General features: G+C 37.0%; 1 protein-coding gene across 10 annotated transcripts in view; it reads right to left on the bottom strand.

Moving 5' to 3' along the window:
* Window positions 1–26,161, bottom strand: part of INO80D (INO80 complex subunit D) — a 62,395-nt gene that overhangs the window by 32,551 nt on the left and 3,683 nt on the right. For 5 of the 10 annotated variants that reach the window (XM_061148932.1, XM_061148931.1, XM_061148933.1 and 2 more), the window contains exons 2-4: window positions 11,044–11,136; window positions 10,692–10,938; window positions 5,469–6,211 (exon numbers count right to left, since the gene is read on the bottom strand). In XM_061148932.1, coding sequence (XP_061004915.1) covers window positions 5,469–6,211; window positions 10,692–10,909 — 961 coding nt within the window. In that variant the 5' untranslated portion in view covers window positions 10,910–10,938; window positions 11,044–11,136. The remainder of the gene's footprint in view (window positions 1–5,468; window positions 6,212–10,691; window positions 10,939–11,043; window positions 11,137–26,161) is intronic. The other 5 variants (XM_061148937.1, XM_061148936.1, XM_061148938.1 and 2 more) reach the window with 2 other exon arrangements.

Below are 26,161 nucleotides of genomic sequence, written 5' to 3'. Positions count from 1 at the left end.
CACAAAGGTTTTGCCTTTTTAAAAGTTTTGTATCTTGAAGAGGTCTTGATAAATACTGATCTTGCATAGCCTAAAATACAACAGTGTGTAGACTACTTAACATAGTCAAAACCACTATAAAACTTTAATTAGACACCCTGATGACTAGTATTCTATGTCTTCCTTCTTGAGACCCTCAAAAATCAGAGACAGTCTTTATTACTCACAATTAGTTATAAAGGATCTCACAGATTGCTTCCATAATTTAAATGAGTTAAGTGTCCAATATAATTGCTTAGTCATGTCCGACTCTTTGCAACCCCATGGACTGTAGCCTATCAGGTACCTCTGTCCATGGAATTCTCCAGCCAAGAACACTGGAATGGGTAGCCATTCCCTTCTCCAGGGGATCTTCCCCACCCAGGGACCAAAGCGGGTCTCCTGCATTGCAGGCAGATTCTTTATCGTCTAAGCCACTAGTTCACATGTGCCAAACCAGGAAATTAAGAAAAGGTTAATTGAAATGCAAATTATAAATGTTTAAAATTAAGGAACACTGCCACCAGCATAAAGAAACTCTAAACCTATTTCCAAGATGACTATTCAAACTATCAGGTCATCTTAAAAAGTTACACTCTCTAACTAAAATAACAATTTGTTAAAGAGTAAATTAAAAAAAAAAGTGATCACATTATCAGCTTCAGGATGTTGAAAGGTGAGATCTTTCAAACACAAAGTGCCACTTAAGGCACCTTTAAAAATTAGAACATGAACTGTTACTTTTTAAGTTTCTGTAAAAGTCAAAATAATGTCTACTAAGTCACCTATGCTTTCTCTGAAAAAGTCAAGATCTAAGTCATAAGAACTGAGATTGAAGTGCTTCTCCTGTTGTAAAATTAACTGTCCAATAAAGCAAACCTTTGATCTTGGCTTCATTATCACCAGTTTCACCGTAAATGATTGAGATGACCAACCCAAACGGGATGGGAGGAGCCAATTAAATACTGCATTTTTCTTTAAGTGTTCTTTGCTAACATGAATGCAGACTCGGTTGTAACAGTACATTACAATTTCAGGTTTCTCCAAAATAATCTGTTTTTAAAACTTTGTGGCAGAGACCACACAACAATGTAAAAGCAATTATCCTCCAATTAAAAAATTTTCTTAAATTAAAAAAACAAAAATTTGAGTTCCTCATTTACATTTTCTAAAAATAAAGACAATACTTTTCTATGAGTTTTAATTCTGTTCAAAATGATTGAAAGTCAGCCCTCAACATAACATTAAATTTCAAAAGCTAAAATATTATCAGTATCTAGACGTAAATAGAAATACAAATAAAAATTTAGCAGATGATGTGGGTAAAAGCTGGAACGAGAGGCAGGTGTGCAAAGAAAACTTAGATCTCTGCCTCAAAACTAATGCCTAATGAATTACAAATAGATGACTGAACAATCAAAAGGACTAAAGAAAATGTTGGTCAATATATACACATATATACATATACATATATATATGTTTTCTTGGAATGAAGACAACCTAAACAAAGGGAGAGGAAAATAAAATCTGATTCAAATAGAAATCTTAAAAAGGGGGGGATCGGGATGTAAATCCATGGCTGATTCATATCAATGTATGACAAAACCCACTGGAAAAAAAAAAATAATAATAATAATAAAAAAATGTAAAAAAAAATAAAAAAAACAAACAAAAAAAAAGAAATCTTAAAAAAAAGAGACAGAGAGAGAAACAGAGTTTACATAAAAAATTTTAACCTCTAAAAAAAAAAAAAAAAAAAAATTTAACCTCTAAATTCCAAAACCTTTATAATAGGTACTAAACGCAAACAACAAATGGGAGGGAGGAGAGGCTTTGCAACAAACATGAAATATGTATAATAGGCCCTTACCTATCGAGAAAAAAGAGAAATGCTTAAATAAAAATGGATGAAAAAATTGACAAGATAAAATAGGAAACACATATGTCCAAAAAAGGCAGTATGAACCAATAGTCAAAACTACATTATTAATCTAGAATAGCAGTTTTTACTCAAAGCTTGGACTACAGATCCCCAGGGGTCCCTTAAACCCTTCTGGGGAGACCTCTAGGTCAATACTACCTTCAAAACAATATTAAGATATTATTTGCCTTTTTTACTGTGGTGACATTTGCACTGTTGGTAAAAACAACAACAAACCATGGTGGGTCAAACGGCTGATGCCTTAGCATGAATCAAGAGGGGCAAAAAACTGAACTAGTTGTCAATATATGTTCCACACAATGACTTACAATGAAATGAAAAAAAACAAACGAAAGCTCAATTCTGGAGTAAAACTTGAATTTATCACTGATGGTATGACAAATTCTTAAGAGTCAGATTTTTATGATATGATTAGTGTTAATATTAATGAAAGCAACCTAAAATTTTAATATAACAAAATATGTCAACATTTGGGACATGTGTGTAATTCAGTAAGCCAGTATTTACCAAATGAACAACATAACGATGTTACAATATCATCCATGGGTAAGATATTCATTCAAAGTACAAGGCAAATCAATGGATTTTAATGTCACTGTATGCAAAATTCCTTGATATGGTTTCAGATTTCACACAAAACTAATCTTTAAAAACTACCACTTGTCAAGTTATGGTGAAGAACCAATTAGAAATATCTATAATTTTTTGGAAAAAAAACTATTAAAATACCTGCCCTCCTTTCCCTACAACAAATGTGTAAAGCCATCGTTTTATCTACTAACCAAAACCACATTGAATCAGGACACAACGAATGCAGATACCTAGCTGTCCTCTACTACACCAGACACTGAGTTTTGCTAAACAGGGACTTCCCTCGTGGTCCAGTGGTTGAGACTCCACGCTTCTATTGCAGAAGCACAGGTTCAGTCCCTTGGTCGGGGAGCTAAGATCCCACAGGCCGCAGTGTGGCCAAAAAGATGTGCAGAACAAGGTCGAAAAATGCTGCTCTTCCCATTATATTTGCTTTTGTTTTGGAAAGTTATTTTTCATAAAAAGAACATGTTAACATGCAGTAAGTTTATTGTTATTTTAAAATGAATTAGTACTTTCTAAATTTCTCAGTTTTAACTTCAAATCCAGTAACTAGTAACAGATATAACTCACATATATAAAATCTCAACAGTGACCTCAATAACTTTTGAGAGTGCAAATAAAGTGATTCTAAGGCCAAAAATTTGAGAAATACTGGTCTAAGGTATTAAAGCACACCTCAGAAGTTTTTTATATGTACTGCCAAATTTTCTATCAAATTTGTAAAGGCAAAATAATAATAATAATATCTAATATCCAGGTCTATAAAGATGTAGAGAAACTCATTCTCATACACTGCTGAAAGAAAAGTAAACTGAAAAGATAATTCTGAAGGCCAATTTGGCAATACCTATCAAAAACCTTTTTAAAAAGTGAAAAAGCTTGGAATCAGCAATTCTGCTTCCAGGAATCTATTTGAAGGAAAAATTAAAGATGTGATGGTAATTGTTTTACTGCGAGGGCTATACAGCTGCAATACTTTATGATTAAATAAATTGGAAATGATTTAAATTAGAGAAAGAATTCAGCTGTGACAAATTATGTTGTGTATGAAAAATTACAAACAATACATTATAAAATTTTTTAAAATAGGTTATAATACTGTACATATAGCAGAAATTTAATTTTATATATCTGAAAGAATATGCCAAGGTATTAACAAATAGGTACTAATAAGGCTTGCTTTGTTATATTTGCTTATCTGTATTTTTTTTCTTTAAGCTTCATTAGTTTTTTTAATTAACAAAAGTCAAGTTTTGTTGTCGTTTAGTCGTTAAGTCCTGTCCGACTCTTTGTGACCCCACAGACTGTAGCTCACCAGGCTCCTCTGTCCATGGGATTCTCCAGGTAAGAATACTGGAGTGGTTGCCATTTTCTTCTCCAGGGGACCTTCCCGACCCATGGATGGAACCTACGTCTCCTGCACTGGCAGGTGGATTCTTTACCACTGAGTCACCTGGGAAGCCCACCAAATGTCATACATTGCTTAATAACAAGTAAAATAATATAAAGCTATGTAAGAGTTATCACTCCCATCTCCCTAAAAACACATCCTGTCCAATTCCATCCCCCATGGCAGCCAATGTTAACAGCCTAATAGTGTACATTCATTCACACTTTATCTTGTAACAAAGAGACAAACATTTATTCACATGCTTGATCAACAGATACACTGGTGTCCCTTGTTTATGCACTTTGCTTATTATTACAAAAATGGGACAGTACAATACCACGGTATTTTTCTGTTTGTTAAGATATCATGGATACATCCAGGTAAAAGACAGAGATTTCACTCATTCTTTTTATTTTTACTTATTTTTTTAAATAGCTGTGTAATACTTCATAAAATGTATACATTATCAGAATTTACTCAAAATTTCCCACAGGTTATAAAGGTGGTTTGCAGATTTTTAGTATTGCAAGCAATGCTGCAATAAACATCCTAGAACACATATCCTTACATTCTGGTATTTTTTTTAATACACAGAGTTCCAAAAGTGAGCTTGCTGACTATACATATACTTTTAATTAGTAGATATTGTTGCATTACTCACCAGTCACGTATGAGATCCCATATTCTCATTAACAACGGATATAATTTTTGCTAATCTGATAGTAGCTGACTGTTATTTTAATTTGCATTTCCCCATCTGTTAGGAGGATTGAGGTTTTCATTTATTGACCATTTATATTTCTTCTTCTACTATACCCATCCTTTTCCCATTTTTCTATTGCTGTCATATTTCATGCAAATAATCTTTCCTAAAGTTAGAATCACAGCTCACAAGAATAAATTCCAAATGTATCGAAGGTTTAAATGAACAAAAATAAAACAATCAAACTATTAACAGAATATGTAGAATATCTGTATAAACTTGCTATCAGAGGATTTTCTTGATTAAGATAGAAAACTCAGAAGCAACTAAGGAAAGATAGATATTTGTCTCCATTACAGTTTTCTGTAACTTTTTGCTTTTAAATCATGAACAGGCATTACTTTTAAGAATTTTTTTTTTAGAAAACTGTCAGCAGATGCCAACAACACTATCTTTATTCCAAAGTTCTATGATAAGATATGTCAAGAACTTCATTAGACACAGGGACTGAGCTCACAGAAGTACAAAACCAAACACAGCTGCTTTCAACATTGCTACTACCCTACTAGAAGCTTTAACTGGGATTCTAAACTCCCAGCTCCTATTTTTCTGTATCCTGTTCACCAATTACTGTTCTCTCCGGTAGCATGTTTATGTTAAGGTGATTTATCTAAATACAGAGTCTTGATTGGACACTCTGTCCAAGTATTCTTCTACCCCTACTACGTATGAGAAGGCTATGAAAATAAAACCTTGTGCAAAAGGGCACATTTTGTTGTATTACTCACGTATATGACACGGTAAAAGAGACGGTAACTCACCTAAATGGGGAAACAGATCAGTGTCCAACTGATGTTTCTGGGTGCACAGTTTCACCAGTCTCTGCAGTCGACTTATACAAGAGAAGTGTGGAGAGAAGGCTGTGGCTTTCATGAGGACCCGGTCAGTCCTGGGCGGGTCCACGGAGGGAGCCCTACTGGATGGCAGGAGGGGCAGAGGCCTCTTGTGAGACCACTGCCTGGCTTGTGCTATAGTGTGGGTGGTGGGGGCCACTCCCTGCATTGGTAGGCTGGTGTTCTGAGGTTGAGGTGACTTGCAGACTACACCCTGCGGGGGCGCTGGAGGTTTTAAAGTGGGTAAAGGTGACAGGTGGGAGTGCTGCTGCGGAGGCTGCTGCTGAGAAGGGGCAGGAGGGGGACTAAAGTGCTCTTGTCGAACTTTTAAAATCTCTGTCTCTCTCTGGCGCTGCCGATTCTGGGCCAACTTGCTCTGCAACTTCTTTCTCACAGTTGCCCCTTTCTTTAGGTCATCATCTTCCTCGTTGAAAGCAAAGGGGTCTTCCAACTCGGTTTCCAGGTAGTGGACAGGGACCCTTGCCCCTGGTGGAGAGAGGGACATTCCATCCAGTCCATTGGGCATCTTCAAGGCCAGCGTGGGCACTGTCAGGCTAAAGGCCATGGTATCCATCTGGTGCCTGACCTTGACCTCATCTATAGGGTCACTCTTTTTCTTCCTCTCTTTTTTCGGGATAAAGCCAAGTACCTGCAAGTGGCTGTTGCAGTACCTATAAAAACACACACATACATAGGAGACCGTTCCTAATACATCTTTATGAAAGTAGAATACAAAGCTACATATCATAAAATGTGAATCCTTGTATGCTCAAAATGCATGACTGTGATAACTCTGCATTCGTCAATGTAATTTATACAACTTCCATTACCCTCAAGCAATCCGCAAAGTCTGTGCAGTTTTGCTACAGCAAATAAATGAATTGCACACGAGAAGAGGCTGCCAGAAAGAAGCAAGTCATTCAAATAGTGAGTGGTCCTGGATAAACACCTAGCTATTGGTTCTCACATGGCTGTTATTCTCCATTTACAGCATACAAAGTAGCTCATCTAAAGGATCTAAAGGATCACTTAAAATTCTCTTTTAGAGAAAAAAATCACATGTCTCAATGCCATTCAAGTATTGGAGATTCACAAAGATCTTACGACGTAACACTTACGAATGTCAAATGTCTACTGTGTGTTCCATACATACACACACACAGAAGAGGAGAAAATAATAAAACTAGTTAGTGCGATTATAGATTAAACGAGTTTCTCAATAGCCATGAGTTGCGTACATGAATTATCTCTTCTAATTTCTACCTGCAATAGGTAACAAAATAATGCCCTTTATACAGATGAGGAAGCTAAATTTTATATAAATTAACTTACCCCAAACCACCTATATAGAAAGTGACAAGAGCTAAGACTTAAACTAAAAAATCAAAGCTCATTTAGCACAGGGAACAATATTTAATATCCTGTGATAAACTATAGTGGAAAAGAACATAAAACAGAATGCATATATGTATAACTGAATCACTGTGTTGTACCACAGAAATTAACATGTAAGTCAACTATACTTCAATTAAAAAAATAGAAGAAAAATATCAAAGCTCTTGAAGACTCTTATTAATAATGCATGAAATTTGAATAAAATTACACTGAAAACCTATAGAGGTTTCTAACCAATAGAAAAGTCATTTGTCGTTTAGTTGCTAAGTCATGCCTGACTCTTTGCAACTCCATAGACTGTAGCCCACCAGGCTCCTGCATCCATGAGATTTTCCAGGCAAGAATATTGGAGTGGGTTGCCATTTCCTTCTCTAGGAAATAGAAAAGTAGTATTTCCCAAACTGGTATAACTCACGCAGTTCTAAGGTATGCTGACTAGTATGCCATAAAGACAGTATGCCATGCCTAAATAAATTTGGAAAAATGCTGGCTTGAACAGAAAGAGATAATAATTTTATCATTTGTTGCTGCTGAACAATCTCTCAAAGCATCTAGTATGATGTGTGCATTATACTCCAAGGGTAGAAATGTACCCATGTGGCACTGTTTCCCAAACTTATTTAAAATGGCACCTATTTTTATTGCAGTATATCTCCATAGAACACAGCTTGGGAAAAAAGCAATAAAGTAAATAATGTCAACTCCCAAACTCAGTGGGCTCCAACAGAAAAGTGTTTTAATAACTGTTAAAAACACAGATTCACCAAACATGAGGACACACGGTTTTGCTGCTTTGTCTCACTCTTTCATTGCAAACACAACTATTAAGAAAAAGCCTTCTGGACTGTAAAGAGACTCTGCGCTGCACATGTATGTGTGTGTAACTAGCAGGTTTGAGCTAGGTCCTACCTACTGTAAATAGAAAAGATTCATAAAACTACAGCTAATAAGGAAAAGGGTTTCAGGTATAACTGTATTAAGCTTCCCAACAAAGTGCTGCTGGCTTTTGTTTGTTTTCTATTCATTTTCAAATTGACAAAAGGATTAGTATTTTTAGAGAGGAGTAATGAAGTGGGCTTTTTTAAATTTAGAAATCAAGCTGCTCTGCTCATTGACATGGGCCGTCTAGACTGTAAATGAGGCTATTCGTGCATCACCTGGCCCAGCAGAGGCGAATCCACAGGGACAGTCTTCCTTCAACCCCACCCTCGACCCACTCCAGCCCCTGTCACACTGTGACCACGTGACTAGAATTACAACAGCTTACTTAGTTATGAACAGCATTTAAAATAAGTATGTATTTAAAGTAAGTATGTAAATATGAATCCCCAGTCAAAAAGAATACAGGGAAATGCCTGCAAATGTGTTCCTTGGGGAGGCTGAAAATGTAAAATTAGACTACGTTGATAGTTACACACTCCTGTAAAGACATGAGAGAATACTGAACTATATACTTCAAATGGGTAACTTGATTCATATATGAATTATATCTTAAGCTGTTTTAGAAAAGAACAAATATAGGCAACAAGAAAATTTCTTGGTAAATACATACTTCTAAATAAATATATATATATATATAATAAACTATACCAAACTTAAATTTACAATACTATATAAAATAACCAACTTAATATAACCATTTATCTCTGAAATATCAAGGCTATAGTATGAGGCCTTATCTTCCCACTGTAAAAGTATATTAGAAAATGGACATTACTTTTAATTATACCAGTACTTCTAACTGAACTTAACACTATTCTTTCCAAAAGATGGAATTTCATAAGTTAGCATTCATAATACACACCAGGTAAGTTATGCACTTATTCTACCTGACTATTGACCAGATATTTTGATCAACTAAAAGTCCTTGGGAATTTGTTTTCTAAAACTATACATAAAACCATTTCAAATCCCTAAGTGTCCAAGGAGTAACTGCCTTAACAATGATAAAAGCTTATTCTCAAAAGAATATTAATCTTTTCTACATTGTGTCATATAGTATAGTTACAACTATTACATTTATATACAGGTTTAAACATATTATGACATGAATTCAACCTGGGTTTCTTGAGGTTAAGTAAGAATATTACTTCCTACTAACATCTACTTTAATCTGTTTTCAAACAGCCCTACAACAACAAAAATGCAAAAATATTAATAGCATTTGTGTTCATATGGTCTTGGACCAATTTTGAAAAAATATATAACTCAGTACTTTTTAAGCCCAGATTCTCTTGACACAGCAACACAAAAGTCCTTTCCTTTCTTGCTCTTAAAAAAAAAAAGAAAATTACTTAGAATATAAAGGTGAAGACATATTAAATTAATTCAGATAATTAATATTTCGGAGAAATTCAGAGTGACTCTCAATTTACTTCTTGCTATTTGCTACTAAGATAATACTTGCTTCAGTTGAATTGAAAAAAAATCCAAGGTTGACAAAAATCACACCTCTGATAAACTGAATTTAAGACAAAATTATAGAAATGTGATTATAATGGATCTTGACATGGAAAAAGAAATCCAAGTCCACTCATTCTTCAAGTTAAAAAGGGTTAAGAGTAAGAAATTATTTTTAGTCAGCTAAAACCAACTGGACAGACATGCTTAGCCTAATACACTGGTACCTTTCTCACCTGAGATTAAAATTTTATCCCTTTCCTCACTAAACAGCTGTTTCTAACTTTCAGGTATTGTAATTTGAAACCTGAAGTGCTCATTAGATACTCTAAGAGAGTATTTCCAAATCACCACATTATACTGTACTCATTTTGGTGGGATATTTATCAACACAAATTATTTATTTCACCCTATAAGTTGCTCACCATGACATACAAAATACATGATTCCATTTCAACCGATTTACACAGGTGACATTTGTTTACATATAGGAACAAAAAATAAAGGTTGTTTATGTGTTTTTTAAATGTAGAAATAAAAAGTTCAAAATTTCTACCTAAAGACAAGTATTTGAAACTTTCAGGAAAAGAAGCATGCATCTCTCTGTAATATTCTACAATGATCAACAGGGTTTCTGGAGAAGTGACAAAAAGAGACATAAAAAAAGAGATTATATGTGAAATACAGTATAAATTTTTCTAAGGATATGAAAGATGAATAATCAGCATAAAACTCCTTTAAAAACATCTCATTGTTTTCTTTAACTCAGAAAAGTATAAATTCATAATCCCAGTCATAAAGCCTACTTTACTACGAAAATAAAGGTTCTAAATTATAGTAAACATAGTTTGTATGGAACTCTTTTTAACCAAAAGAAGCCTGAGAGGAAATAAATCTTCTGAATGATTCAAGTAATCATTCTTTTGAATAATGCTTTTTCAGTAAGTATATATCATTTGCTACCTTTCAAGTGCAGATTTAAAAATTCCAAAATTATTATTATTAACTATAACACCAAAGTAGTTCCTATCATTTGGCTCATTTAGGCTGATGAAATACTAAGTAGAAAAATCAGAAAACACTTTCTAAGGCTGTAAACCAAGCACATCAGTACCAAGACTTCAAGCAAAAAAAAAAATTTTACACACTTAAACATACTTCACAAAGAAATCGCCAAAGTTCCTACTCCATTTCCTAAAAATTGCCATCTCTCATCTTTAGAACCATTCTAAAGTTTACTTAGATTAACCCCTGAACTCAACAATTAAAGCCATCATATCATACATGAAACAGAACAGAGGCAACTTCCAAGCTTGCTGATTCAATCAGAGGCTGCTCCCCACTGTCAGCGCTTACCTGCGGTCCTCCGATTTAGGAATGGGGTTGGTGCAGCGCTGGCTGTTATACTTGGCCACATATTCACATTGCTTGAAGGGGGCAGTCTTGTCCTCCAGAACGTGTCTGATACAGAAAGCGTAGCCGTTGAGTCGCCGCTGCTTGCACAGTTTGGGGCTATATGAGCACAAGGGCTTATTGTCAACCTCAGAGAAGTGTATATGTTTCCCTTCATACATCACGTGACTCTATTCCTTGTGAACATCAGCTAAAAGACCACCACAAAAAAAGAAACCCAAATGATAAATCAGAGAGTATAAGGCAGGTTTAAGTTGAGAATTTCACTGAGGGACTTTGGGCCCCACAGCCATACCTGATTTTAAATCTTCTGCACCATAGCAATGTTAAGAGAACCCCAAGGATACCACAGTTTGGAATGCTGCAGAATCAAGATGAAGCAGATTGTCTACAAAAATATCAAAAGGCCTAGTTAACAAATAGAAATAAGCAAAGCTTGCTCACCTGGGAAGTAAAATTCTAGGGTATCACCCTTCCTAACGGGATGGATTCTTCACTGTAACCCAACATCCCAGTATTGAATTCAAATAATAAGACATAAAACATTAAGTTAACCTACCACTCCAAATTGAACTAAATAATTTTTGCTTTAAGCTTTGTAAATACCTCATAACAGCAGGGTTCTTCCACCAAATTCATGTTATAAGGTGGCGGGTCCTTTTTTTTTTTCCTTTACTGATGGTTTCACCTTATGCCGATTTTCAGAACTCAAATCTCTTTAAAATGGCAATGGAATGAGCTCTACAAACCCAAAACTTCCCCCAGAAATTCTACATTTTCTGATGTGTTGGCAAAATATTTAGCAGTTTGTAACAAATATTTCTATGAAATATTAAAAAAGAAAAAAATCCCTGTTTTTAAGTTATTTTTCCAATACTCCCCCACACCTGTCCCATTCAGACTATAGCCTTGAGCCCAAAGACTAGTCACCACATTTCCACCATTCAGTTGGGTGCTCTGCACCACAGAATGCTCCCAATTACACCAGATAGTATAATTACCATGGCTGATGAGTCTCTGGAAGTTTAATAAGAAGATGGAAGAAATCACACAGCAGTCACTACCTCTCAACACACAAAAGGTCTAGGAGTTAACATGTATGATAACACCATACCATCCACAGTGAAACTAAAACAACTAGTCGGCCACATCAGGCCACAGGGGGCTGCTGCGGTCCAGCCTGCTTGCTCTACACTCCAAAATCACCGAGACAGATGAACAGCTCAGACATCAGCTACAGAAAACCTCGAGAAGTACTCCCCCGTTTACGAAACTGAATAAAAATCTCCTTACATCAGTGAATGTCGAGATACACAAATCCCTGAAGAGTCAGAAGATATGTTTGCTTAAGTCAGAGATCTGCCAAGATAACTACAGTATTTACCTTGGACAAATCATTTAACCTTGGTTTTCCCATCTGTAAAATAGAGATAATATTAGTAGCTATGTTATGAGGTTGCTTCAGGGATCAAATCACACAAAGCATGCAACACACTAAGTACCATGCCTTGAACACATGAGAGTTATTACTTACAAAATTATTATTACTACATTTTACCTGCTGATGATAAAGGTAGAGAATTTATATTACCTTTAAGAAGCATTTCACTTTTATCAGTAGAAAAAAATCTGAAATATTAACTTAGGTAATAAAAAAAAAATCACACATTACTGAGTAAACTTAATCATGCATCAATGTAAAACAAAAATAAGAACTTTGCCTTTTCACTTTATTAGGAGGCAAGGAAGAAAAGTTGGACTAAAAATTTAAATTCAGCTGCCCTGAAGGTCTGGATGTTCAGGACAGGAAATTATTTCAAAGCAAACCCATGCAGTTTCATTTTTACACTCTCTTTGGCCTGCTCATCCACCTGGCAAACACATATCTTTCATGAATTAGTTAAGTAAATCTCTATGAACTTCAGGAAATAAATAGGCTGGATATAACTAACTGAAAAAAGGAATTTACATAATCAATTTGATTGCCAGTATGAAAAAAAGCAGCCTATATATCTAAAGGTATGAGAATATTTTATAGATCACATGAAGGGTAACATTCACTTTATACTCTGACATATCCTGGGTGGCATCATGTCTATTAAGATTGATGATTCCCCCTTGCTTGCCAATGTTCCTGCATCCTTTTTCCCTATTTGAATTGGCTAGAACTATTGAAACAATGTTAATAACAGCAGTCACTGTTACTCCTAATTTTAAATAAGAATTGCTTCCAGTCAATGGCAGTAAAATGCTGACTTCTGTGTTATGTTAAGGAAGTATGAAGTAATTCCTACTTTATTAAGAAAAAAACAAACTCAGAATTGACAGCTAATTTTTACCAAATTCTTCTTCAGTTTCTAGGGAAATGATCATTTTTCTCTTGCACTTTTAAAAATATGTGCTAAAAATATTTAATATTTGGTATCCTGATACTGTACTCTTCTTACACTCCTGGGATGAAAGCAACCTGGACATCACGCATTATTCTTCCAATGTATGACTGGGCTATATTTGCTAATATTGAGGATTTTTGTATTTTGAGACTGTCTAGAGTTTTTTCTATGTGTGTGCCTTGGAAGAATCACATATTAATATTTTAAAAAACAATTTATAAAATCTATGTTCCTGAACAAGTTAAAAAGCACTGCAGTTGTAACGTTCCTTAGAAGGTTGCCTGGGCAGTGTTTTGTGCAGATCAGGTTTTCAAATTTACCTGTATACAATTTAGCAATGTGACCTCTTATACTTAATATCCTAAATATCTGTGACTCATTCTTGTATTCTATGTATGTCCATATACATTTGTGATATTTGTGCTTCCCCCTTTTGTTCATGATTGGGTTCAACAGGAGTTTATCTGTTTAATATTTTACCAATATACTCTCCCCCGCAAAAAGAAGGAAAAAAAAACCTCTTGGAATTATCAGCACCTCCATGTATTTTCTAATTCATCAATTTCTGCTTTTGTATTTGTTAATTCTTTCTACTTTCTTTCCACTCTTCTCATTATATTTTTTAACTTCTTGGGCTTAATTTTTTTATTTTCATTCTTTTCTTGCTTAATAATTTGTTTACATCTATGAATTTTCCTGAGTAGTATTTTAGTCATATCCCATAGGTAGTAATACACATTCTAATTATCAATACTTTCTAGTTGATTTGGATTTTACTTTTTAATTTCTCCTTTGACCCAAGAGTTATCTAACATTTTCGGATGGCAGAGTTTTAGGCTTCCCTTTGTTTTAGTTCTAGTGAACAGTAAGGACCACTGAGAATTCCCTGGCAGTCCAGTGGTTAGGACTCCATGCTTCCACTGCAAGGAACCCAGGTTGGATCCTTGGTCAGGGAACTAAGATTCCACACACACACACACACACACACACACACACACACACACACACACACACGGTCAGGGAACTAAGATTCCACACACACACACACACACACACACACAGTCAGGGAACTAAGATTACACACACACACACACACACACACACACGGTCAGGGAACTAAGATTCCACACACACACACACACACACTCAGGGAACTAAGATTATACACACACACACACACTCAGGGAACTAAGATTACACACACACACACACACACACACACACACGCATACTGCTGTCTGACTAATTCCCTGGGCCCAGCATAGGTAAGATTACACACACACACACACACACACACTCAGGGAACTAAGATTACACACACACACACACTCAGGGAACTAAGATTACACACACACACACACACACACGCATACTGCTGTCTGACTAATTCCCTGGGCCCAGCATAGGACCAAGCTTCCAGAGCCCTGAAGACAAAGGGTAACACTCCAAAACACGGACTTATTTTCCATCCCACCTTCACTGACCAAGCAACTGCCAAGAACAAAGGCTGCTTCTCCAGACCCCTAGCAAAAAAATGAGGTAGTTCCTCACAAATGGATAGCTTCTCTGAGGGGTGCACAAGTGTTTCTGGGGAGAACTCAAACAAGTTGAGGAACGCCTGTCCTCGGAGACTGGAGAGATACCACAGAAGAATCTGGATGTCGTGAAGGAGGTTAACGGTTCAGGCGGAGAGAGCAGCTGCTGAGATTACTAGGAAGCTGGAGAAACAGGAGAAGAAACACTTGAAGGAAACAGCTGGCTGCAACTGCCCTCCCATCATCAGAAAACAGCAGCTGTGTGGAGAAGGAGTGTAAGGAAAGAGAGGTGCTGGGACCTTGCAGAGAGCCCAGAGAGCTGGCCTGAACACACTCTGGTTCCCTGGGCTCGGCTGCCTCCCAGGAGGCTAGGACCCCAATGAAGGAAAAGCCCCAGGAGACTCCTCAGGAGAATGGAATGAAAGACCTATCTCTTTTTCCAAACCCAAGAAGAAGAAATCTTCTTCCAAGGAGAAGCTGGTTAGTAGCGATCTTGAAGACACAGATAGCAGTGGAAGTCTTCCCAAGAGGAAGAAATCTTTCCCCAAAGAGGAACCAGTTAGTGACCCTGAGCTGTCAGAAACAAGAGTGTCCCCAAGAAAAAGAGGAAATTCTCTTCCATGGAGGAGCCATTCAAGCAGGGGGGGCCTTCAGAGTCTGCTGGCAGCAAGAAAAGCAGCTCTAAGAAGTTCCAAAAGCTATCCCAGGAAGATCAGAAGATCGTGTGGGGCATAACCCATGGAGATATTTCTCAAATCATCCCTGGTGTTCTAATAAAAACAAATTTCACAAGGAAATAAGAAAAAAAAAGAGCATAACCTGCATATATCTCTGATTTTGGATTTGACTGCATTTTTATTTGGGGACTAATAGGTGCTCCTGGAAAAAAGCATTTGTTGTTTCTAGGGTATCTTGCTAGTTACACCACGTATCATGCTATTAACACTCACTGTTATTTAGTTTGCTTTTTCTGTCTACCAAGGGATGAAACAAAATCTCTAACTATAACCTTATTTATTTTCCCTTGTATTTATTTTTATAAATTTTAAACCTATGTTATTTGATACAGAGATTTCATGACCATTAGACTGTCACTCTTTATCATTAGAAAAGGCAATTGATGTTATTTGTCTTGAACTCAACCTTGTCTGATATTAGCATCTGAACTTCATTTTTTGGACCTGAATTCACTGATTAAGTCTTTGCCTATTCTTTCACTCTCAAGTTTTCTGAAGCACTATTTAAGACCACAGGTCAACAAACTCTGGCTTATAAGACAAATCTGACCCATTGCCTGCTTTTGTAAATAAAGTTTTATTGGAACATTGTCCTGTTCATTCATTTGTATATTGTATATGATTGCTTCCATGTTGTAACAGGAGAAGTGAGTAGCTCTAACAGACTGTATGGCCATAAAGCCTAAATATTTACTAAAATATTACTTGCTGGTCCCTTTTTTTTTTTTTTGCTGGTCCCTTTTTCAATGCATCTCTTACCAGGTTTTTTTTTTTTCCCCCTCCAATCGAGTCATTTTCTTTTAATAAGTTCATCCAATTTATAATTTAATATTTACTTACATGACAAATGTTTCATCTTAATTTTACTACCTTATTTTTTGTATTGTTAAGCTTTCAATTCTATCTTTTTATTACATATTTCATTTTATAGCCTGTTTTCTTGGAAGATTTATAGTCTGTGTCCTTTAAATCACATTTCTTTACTCCAAACTAAGAAAGTTAGTGTGCTTAGCATTCCTGTGATTGATCTTGCTATGAATGAGAAAAAATTCCATTTTTGTTAACTACCTACCTATCCCAACTCAGTATTTCTTCCTTATATTATTTCTACATTGTTATAGCTTATGACATTCTAATGTTTGTCTTATATTCAAAATTATTCAATGCTAATCACTAATCTTTTAACTTAGTTTTCAATCCATCTCTGCATTCAATAGTTTATAATTTACTTACCTCCATTCTCCACCTTTCCCATCAAGGGCTGACTTATTGAAAATAAGCCATGGTTTTTCTACTTAAAAATATGTCAATTGACATTACACTTAAACTAAAGCTTGCCTGGACATAAAGTCTTAGGTCATATTTTCCCTGCATTTTAACCTAACAATAAAAGTCTTCATAGGAATTCTCTGGTGATCCAGTGGCCGCTTTCACAGCCAGGACCTGGGTCCAACCCCTTGTTGGGGAACTAAGATCTGCAAGCTGCATGATGTGGCAAAAAAAAATTTTTTTTTAATTTTTAAATTTATAAAGTCTAGAAATCATTTTAGAATTTAAACTCATTTTTTATTTACTGTGGGAAACGCTTCCTTAATGTCTTGAAACTGTTTTTCTATTTCATTTATTCTATTGTATTTTTCAGGGGTATTAATTATACGCATGCTAAATTTACTGTCTTCTGTATCTGTCTCTGTCTCTAGGCTTTTACTTTTTCCATTTTGAATTGCTCAAATTTCTCAAGCTTACCTCCATTATTCTTAGCTATCGGGTATATGTGCTGCTTTGAAAGTGACCTTCATTTCTATAATAACTATACATTGCTCTTTTATTTCATACTTTGGTTCCATTAGCTCCACTCTTATATCTTATCATTTATTTCTTGAGCTTTTGTATCTATCTATAAACTTCTGTTTCAGAGGAGCCATGTCTTACCTCAACTCTCCAAACCACCTCCCACCATAAGGAGCTATTTATTCATAATTTTTACTTTCTCAGTTCTTTCTGAAAATGATCATCTTCATTTCTCCCTTAAGGCTTGACTCAATGCTGGACTAGTCTCCCCTACTCAAAAGGGCCCACATGGCATAGATTTTGGGGGATGATCATTTAGGCTTTATTTCTCTTCAGCTGACCAGATGCACAACTATTAGCTGCGTGCTGCCAGTTTCTCCTCTACACTTAACTTCTTGCAAAAATAGTTCAACTGTACAGCTTGTTTGGAGAAGGGCATGGCAACCCACGCCAATAGTCTTGTCTGGAGAATCCCATGAACAGAGGAGCCTGGTGGGCTACAGTCCATAGGGCGGCACAGAGCTGGACACAACTGAAGCGACTCAGCACGCACACCGTTTGTGATTCAATCCCACCTCTCTCGCCACTCAGGCAGCACCATGTATATACCAACAGAGCCATTCCTGGTAAGGGGATCACTGGCTTTGTCCTCATGGTGTTTCCCACCACTCTGCTTGAGTTATATAGAGGAAATCATCTCTCCTTGCAGAGAAGGAAATGGCAATCCACTCCAGTATTCTTGCCTGGAGAATCCCAGGGACGGAGGAGCCTGGTGGGCTGCCGGCTATGGGATGGCAGAGTCGGACACGACTGAAGCGACTTAGCAGCAGAAGCAGCATCTCTCCTTGCATCCTTTCTTGCCCTGGTTCAATTCCCAATGCACTTAAATAATATTAATTCGTACATTCAAATTACAAGGTTTTGTTATAAAAGATTGAGTTTCTCTTCTGTTTCTCATTCTCCTCATTTTTTTTAGTTGGTTTAGAGAGGAGAGAACAGAGATGTCAGTATTCTGCCATCATTAACCAGAAGTATCTTTTAAAATTCTATATAGTAAAATATACCAACATAAAAAATCATAAAACAAACTTGTCTAATTTTTGCAAACATATTCTTTTGTGATCATTTTGAATTTCTTATTTTAATGAATAAACATGCTATTAAAGAAGGTACTAAATTTGATTTAGAATCACTATGTCAAATCCACGTGATTCTAGCTTTAATGGCAAGTGTTCATTTATTTATTAAACACTTATGACAAGTCCATCATTTTCTGAGAAGCTACAGAGTATATTAATAGTAAAAGACAACTTTTTTTTTCCCTTAGAAGATTACAATCTATGCAGTGCATAGAGATAAGCTCAATTGCTTAGTCTTGTCCGACTCTTTGCAACCCCATGGACTGCAGCCTGCCAGACTCTGTCCATGGAATTTTCCAGGCAAGAATCCTGGAGTGTTTGCCATTTCCTCCTCCAAGGGATCTTCCTGAACCAGGGATCGAACCTGCATCTCCTGTGTCTCCTGCATTGGCAGGTGGATTCTTTACCACAAAGCCACCTGGGAAGCTCCATAATCTATGCCGTGAGATGCACTTAAAAGAAAGGGTGAGTAACTGGAGGATTTTACCCACAGCTCTGAGCACCCAGGCTCCTCCAGTCTCACCATAACCAAGGACAGGCCCTCTGTCCAGAACAATGGATGTCTTCCTCTTTGTCCTCTGGCCAGTCCCAGCCTTCAGAACACAGCTTAGCTGTCACCACATGCAGATTCCCAAAGGCAGAGTTAGTTCCATGCTCTTTTGAGGTACTCTGTGCATTTACCTGTTTTAACCCTCATTAGAGTCTACTTTGCTTGCTCTTCTGCTCTCTTCCCTCTTAGGAAATGAGCTCCTGGAGGGATAGTTTCCTGTTCTTCATTACACCCAGAGCCTAGCACAGTGCCCAGAAGTAAACAGCTGCTTGGTAAGTACACACTGCCTACATAAATGGCTTCCGTGATAGCAACTCAATTCTAGGTTGCCTACCCAAACCAGGTTACTAGATTCACCCACCAATAATTAATTTTTAAAAATCACCAAATTGGTACTTAAGTCTACACAGTGATTTCTAATAGCCATAGCCATTTGCCAAGAGAAAGTATAATTTAGAATTTTTAAAATGTTTGAACATCGCCGTATATCTCACGAACATCAAACGTTTCATGGCCTTCCCATGAAGTCCAGTGGTTAAGAAACCACTTTGCAATTCAGAGGACAGTTTAAATCCCCAGTTCCAGAAGATCCCACGTGCTGCGGGGCAACTACACCTGTGAGCCTTGAGGCCGGTGCACCTGGAGCCCAAGCTCGGCAGCAAGAGAAGCCAGTGCAATGAGAAGCCCGCGCACAACAAAAATCCGGCATGGCCAAAAATAAATACATATTAAAAAAAAAAGTTTCATCAAATAGATTCATATAATTTGCCACCCAAGGTCTATTTAGCAAATAATGTTTTTTAATAAATGTAAGAACACATTAAAATCTGCCTATTCAACATCCTTCTAAGAATTCATTAATCTATCCATTAGTCCATCTTTCAGCATTTGCCACAAGATGCCAAAGCTCTTGCTAACGATCTCTATGCCATTACAAAGTGTTTAATTGCAACATCTTAAAAACAACTCTCCAAATGTCAACCAAAACAGGTTTTTTCCATCAAGCTGTGATTATTTTTTCTATCTCTTTGAATTGTAACATTTTTAAAATCCTTCTAAAAGCCAACTTTCCATCTTCTTTTTAAACAATCACCTACCTGTTCTCCGTTTTCAAATCCCTCTTTTAATAAGCCCAATTTAATCTTTATAGCTATATTTTCAATTCCCTGATGTGTTCAGACTTAATTTATACACTATAAAAGGAAAGAATGTTCAGGGAAAATGGCTTTCTGCTTTGAATCTAACTTCCTTCTTAAGAAGTGTTGTTTAATCAAATAATATTTGATATTATTTAATATCAAAATCACTTGTCTATAAACTGGAAACGACCACTAATATGGTCTTCTCTATCTTAAAAAAGGTTCCCCTTTTTTAATTAAAGTAATCATGACAAAAGCACTAAAATAGATTTCACGGGGAAAAAAAAACCTACATTTTTTAAATTTTGTACATCTAGCGTCCCAACACTGAAGTTCTTTACTGCTACTCCACCAAAGGTGCAATTCACATGGCCTTCATTCATTGACATTCGCGGTAAGATAAAATTTGAGTAAACATATAGCAGCAACAGCATAATGTATGAAGGCCACATGATCTTAATCAAATGTCTTATAGACCCTAATATTTAAATATGATCCCACTGAAATACTATCACACTGTCTAATACATTTAGAACTACACCTTTTAATATACGATGAATATCACTTAAAAAAGTCTTAACCAGACCAAATTTATCACTACAGATGTAGATACTATCTTCATCCGTGGAAATAGCTTGCCTAGAAAAAGAATACAAACAAGTCTATGCTTCCTTAAAGAGAATTAAGGTAATTAAGCACTCTCAACAGCACTAGAATATACCCTTTAATATGCCCTTATTATTACCAAAAAAGCAAAAAATACCTGAGAAGAGACTCACAGAAAGAAATTTTTCAATGCAAACATATCCATATACGAGAATTGAAGAGAAGGAAATATGGGTAGCTGTAAAATCTTTCTAAAAAATCCTCCTTGATATTATGTGAAAGTCATTCAAGTCATGTCCAACTCTTTGCAACCCCACAGACTATACAGTCCATGGAATTCTCCAGGCCAGAATACTGGAGTGGGTAACCTTTCCCTTTCTCCAGGGGATCTTCTCAACCCAGGGATCAAACCCAGGTCTCCAACATTGTAGGCAGATTCTTTACCAGCTGAACCACAAGGGAAGCCCTTGATATTATATGCTGAGTTTAATGAAAAATAAAACAATTCCCTTCCGTAGTTTCTTTCTTCTTGCAAATACAGAGGAATAAGACATTAGTAGGAAGAAAGGTAAGAAAGATAAGCTTTTAACAAAAGCAACCGACAGCCCTTTCGGTCTTCTAACAGCAACCAGAAACCAATTTGCAAAATATGAACATTAGTCTCTTTGGGACCGCCACTGTATCACCTCCATGTGGAATCTGTGTGTGTCATTATTGCTCTTTTGAGTCTCCTGTTTCAGAAGCATGTTCATTTCACTGCCAAACTATTTTCTAATTGCCATCTGTAATTTTATATAGTCTACCCCCTTTGAAGGGCCTGGACCTACAACATACCTTACAATTTTTTTCTAATCCAACGTGAACCTAAATTCTCAGAATGCTAGCTAATATATTTAATACAAATGAAAAGAATTTTTGCTTATCCCAGATCATATAAAGTCTGAAAAAGCTTAAAAACTTAAAAAGTGTCCCATTTTAAGTTTTTTTTGAAATGTTTTGACTCAACTTCACGAAGCATAGAAATGTGAAACTGAACAGATGAGTCTATTGATTAAAAAAAAAAAAAAAAAAGCAATATCCCACACACCAGTGTTAGACTCAAAAATTATAAAAATCTATCAACTGGTGTGATTCACAGATCAGTGAGAAAATCTGCCTATCATCCCAAAATATAAACAATATTCAACACAAAGTGCAAAGGAGAGTATTTTAAGCTAAGTTAAATGCTTATTGAATGTCTGCTGCTGCTGTTAAGTCACTTCAGTCGTGTCCGACTCTGTGCGACCCCATAGATGGCAGTCCACCAGGCTCCCCTGTCCCTGGGATTCTCCAGGCAAGAACAGTGGAGTGGGTTGCCATTTCCTTCTCCATATTGAATGTCTACTATGTGCCAAATACTGTGCTCAAATAGCACTGTGCAAGTAAGTCTACATTATGAATTTCAATTAAAATGACCTTTATGCTAGTTGAGCTTCTTACCTAATTTATTAGGAAGGTAAGGAGAGCTCATGCAGCAGTGGAGAGCTGGCTTCAGTGGGTATCAGAGATGGGGCTTAAAGCGGGCTCAGCTCATTACTAGGTGTTTGACCTTGGGCAAGTTATTTAGGCTTCAGTTTTCTCAGTTGTAAAGAGGATTATAATAGTGTGTACCTCATTGAGTCACTTAGGAGAATTAAATTAGGTATTTCAATATGCATGGTACCCAGCACACAGTAATCACTTAATGTTAACTACTATTAGAAGCAGTTAAGTAGTGGTTTATTGGTATTATCATTTTAATCAAAGATCTGCAGGGCTGAAAGGCAGTCTCCAGCTGCTGGTGGTTCTCTGAATGATACAGTGTAATTCTCCAGTAAATCAGGCCCTCCCACCCTCTTGAGGCTAGGGTAACAGAATCCACTGAAAACTGTTTCCTACTATTATCCGTATTAAAAATCTAATATTTAAAAATGTTTTCAACATTCTATAGAACATCTAGACACTGGTGTTCTTGGGACGAAAATACTAGCAGAATGAGCAGTGTTTGATTGGGTTATGGCATTTATTAGCTCCAATTAAGAATCCTTTACAACAAATGCTTTCTGAGTTTCTATCCCTGCCATGGGGTCACTCTCAATTGTTACAGAAACCCTATATTGCATGACAAAAAGAGAAATTAAGTTGTAGCTACAGTTCTTTTGTTCCAAGAATCTGAAACTAATGGCCTCTCTGTTGCTCGATTCCAGGTACTCTTTTCCATCCTTATCTCACTTGACCTCTCTGCGGCATTTGACACTGCTGACCACTATCTCTTTCTTGAAAAATCTCTTTTTGGCTTCTCAGTCAGTGGCTTCCTTTCTCTTGGCGCCCACACTTAAATGTCAATGTTCCCGAAGATGCTTTTAATCTTATTTTATAGGGATGCAAGATGAAATGCCTACATGTGTCACAGGGGTGGGCCAAGGGCAGACTGGCAAACTTTGCTCATCTAAAGGCAGCAGACTCAAACCAGTCTTAACAAGTTGTTGGAAAACACACACACACACACACACACACACACACACACACACAGACCCCTGGCAAACTTTGCTCATCTAAAGGCAGCAGACTCAAACCAGTTTTAACAAGTTGTTGGAAAACACACACACACACATACACACACACACACACACAGACCTATGGTTTCCAGATCTTCCAATTTAAAAAAAAATACAAATCCAAATTTTCTGACAAAAATCTTCCACGTCAGTAGCTCATTTAAACTGTTAAAACACAAGGTATGTGACCCTTGTGAGCAAGTGAGCATGTGAGCAAGTTATTTTACAAATCTGTTTCCTCATCTATAGAGTGTCAGTGATAAAAGCGACACACAAACTGTGAATGTCAAACAAAAACTTTTACTGGCTACCATTTTAATGTCTGTTCTACCTTACCCCAGGTTTCAAGCTAAGTATATAAAACTGTAAATATGTATAAATAAATTTCACCGGAGCAGGGTCCAGAAAGTTTATCAGATTCCCAAAAAGACTAAGAACCACTAAGCGAAATTTTTCTACTTCTACAACTTCAGCTGTTATCTATACAAGGATGGATCCCAAATCCACATCCGATTACCCCAAGAAGACCACTTTACCTCTGTAACCAGCCTCTCCACTGACTTCTCTCCAAGCCCATTGCCATTGCCATCACGGTAGTCCAAACCTTCAATCTCTTCTCAGCAGCTGTCCACTTGCCCTCCTTTGTTCCACTTTTTTATGATCTGAATCCTCTAAAACGCAAATAATTTATTTGGCCAAAGGCCTACATAAATGTATGAGAAATCCAAACCTCTTAACCTAAGTACAGACTCCTTAGGACCTGACCAAGCCAACCACTCCCTCTCCCATTACAGATTCCTACTCCCCCAATTCCTGCAATTTGCAACACAGAAAGCTCCTTTGTCAGATCCCACCTCCTGGAATGCCTATCTAACTCCTCCTATTTGCTCTGGGCAGAAACCCACCCCCCTGGAAAATCCTTACTTCTTGCCCCAGGCCAGAGTAAATAGGCTTTCCTTCCTCCAAGCTAAACTATCCCTCCTCATTCAATTTGTAAATGTCAACTTTATTTTTCTTCTCCACTAGACTAAAAACTCCTCAAGGGCAAACAAAGTATCTTTTTCTTAGAAGGCCCAGTTGTTTTTAGTCGCTCAGCTGTGGTCCAACTCTTTGTGACCCCATGGACTGCAGCACACCAGGCTTCCCTGTCCTTCCCCATCTCCCAGTTTGCTCAAACTCATGTCCATTGAGTTGGTGATGCCATTCAACCATCTCATCCTCTGTTGACCACTTCTTCTCCTGCCTTCAATCTTTCCCAAACCCTAGAGCTACCACTAAAGAAGCCGATGTGATAAATGAATGAAACAGCACAGGCTTTGGCAAACCCTACCATCACCTCAGATAAGCATCCTACCTTCCCAAGGTGAGCCTACCAAATCAGCCAGACTATTCAGCTTTTCAAAGCCATGCAACAACACACACACCTGCACACATACAGCTTCAAGTTTAAAAGGAGCTAGAAGAAAACCCACCTTCTTTGCCCACTGGTGTACTTACTTACCACTTTCTTACGTTTACCAACTCAAGAGTTCAATGGCAGAGACTAGGCTAACATCAAGCTGCTGAAACTTTCTGTGAATATACTGCTAATTTTTTCCCGGCACAAAAATATTTGCCCCACGAAGGTAATTATTATATCGTGTCTGTACTCAAATACTTACTAGTATTATTAATATATGCTGAGTCAAGCACTCATTCACACTGAAAAAAATTCACATCGAGAATATTAAAAATCTTTAAAGGAAAGTATTATACAAAGACCACATATGAGGCTTTATGTGCAGTTCCTCATTTAATCACAACAGCCCTATGAAGGTGTTATCATCACCCCCTTTCACAGATGAATAAACTGAGACTTAATGAGATTAAGTAATTTATCCAAGTCACATAGGTAGGATTCAAAGCCAGTGTGATTCCACAGCCCAAGCTTTTAACCAATACAAAACTATCAGTTCAGTTCAGTTGCTCAGTCATGTCTGACTCTTTGTGACCCCATGGACTGTAGCACGCCAGACTTCCCTGTCCCTCACCGACTCCCATGTGCAAAAGTATACAACATCGTTAAATGGAAAAGCCTGAGATCATGTGGTATGCACACACAATCACAAAACAAACACTCACAGATCACAAGATGTTAACAATGGTTATCTCTTGAATAGAATGAAAGTGTTAAAAATGAATAAATATCACCTTGGGGTATCCCTGGTGGCTCAGACAGTAAAACGTATGCCTACAACGCGGGAGACCCGGGTTTGATCCTCTGGGTTGGGAAGATCCCCTGGAGAAGGAAATGGCAACCCACTCCAATACTCATGCCTGGAAAATCCCATGGACTAAGGAGCCTGGTAGGCTATAGCCCATGGGGTCACAAAGAGTCAGACACTACTGAGCGACTTCACTTTCACTTTCAAATATTACCTTTAATCAGAAAAATAGTCAAACAAGAGAAACAGTATAGAGAATAGAAGAATAAAGTGGCCTGAAAGTGAAAATGAAAATTGCTCAGTCATGTCCAACTCTTTTCGACCCCATGGACTATACAGTCCATGTAATTCTCCAGGCCAGAATAATGGCGTGGGTAGTCTTTCCCTTCTCCAAGGGACCTTCCCAACCCAAGGATCAAACCCAGGTCTCCCACGCTGCAGGTGGATTCTTTACCAGCTGTTAAGCCACAAGGAAGCCAAAAGTGGCCGAGGGGAATAGTATAGAGCACAGAAGAGTAAAGTGGCCTGAGTTAAGAGTCAAGTACATGAGCTACCTTATCTAATCTTTATATCAAAAGAAAAAAAGTTTTTTCCGTTTTACAGATAAAGCTGAAGAACCTGCCCAGTGCAAGAACTGGCTGGGATCAGAACTCAAGGCCCAGTTCAAATGTGGCTGACTGTAGGGTACTATGCTACAAATTAAATGCAACCAAAAAGCTATCTTAAAACCAAGTCTCACACAC

The sequence above is a fragment of the Dama dama genome, chromosome 8 (assembly GCF_033118175.1).
Source record: "Dama dama isolate Ldn47 chromosome 8, ASM3311817v1, whole genome shotgun sequence".
Lineage (NCBI taxonomy): Eukaryota > Metazoa > Chordata > Mammalia > Artiodactyla > Cervidae > Dama > Dama dama.
This window is presented reverse-complemented; position numbering and strand designations above follow the sequence as displayed.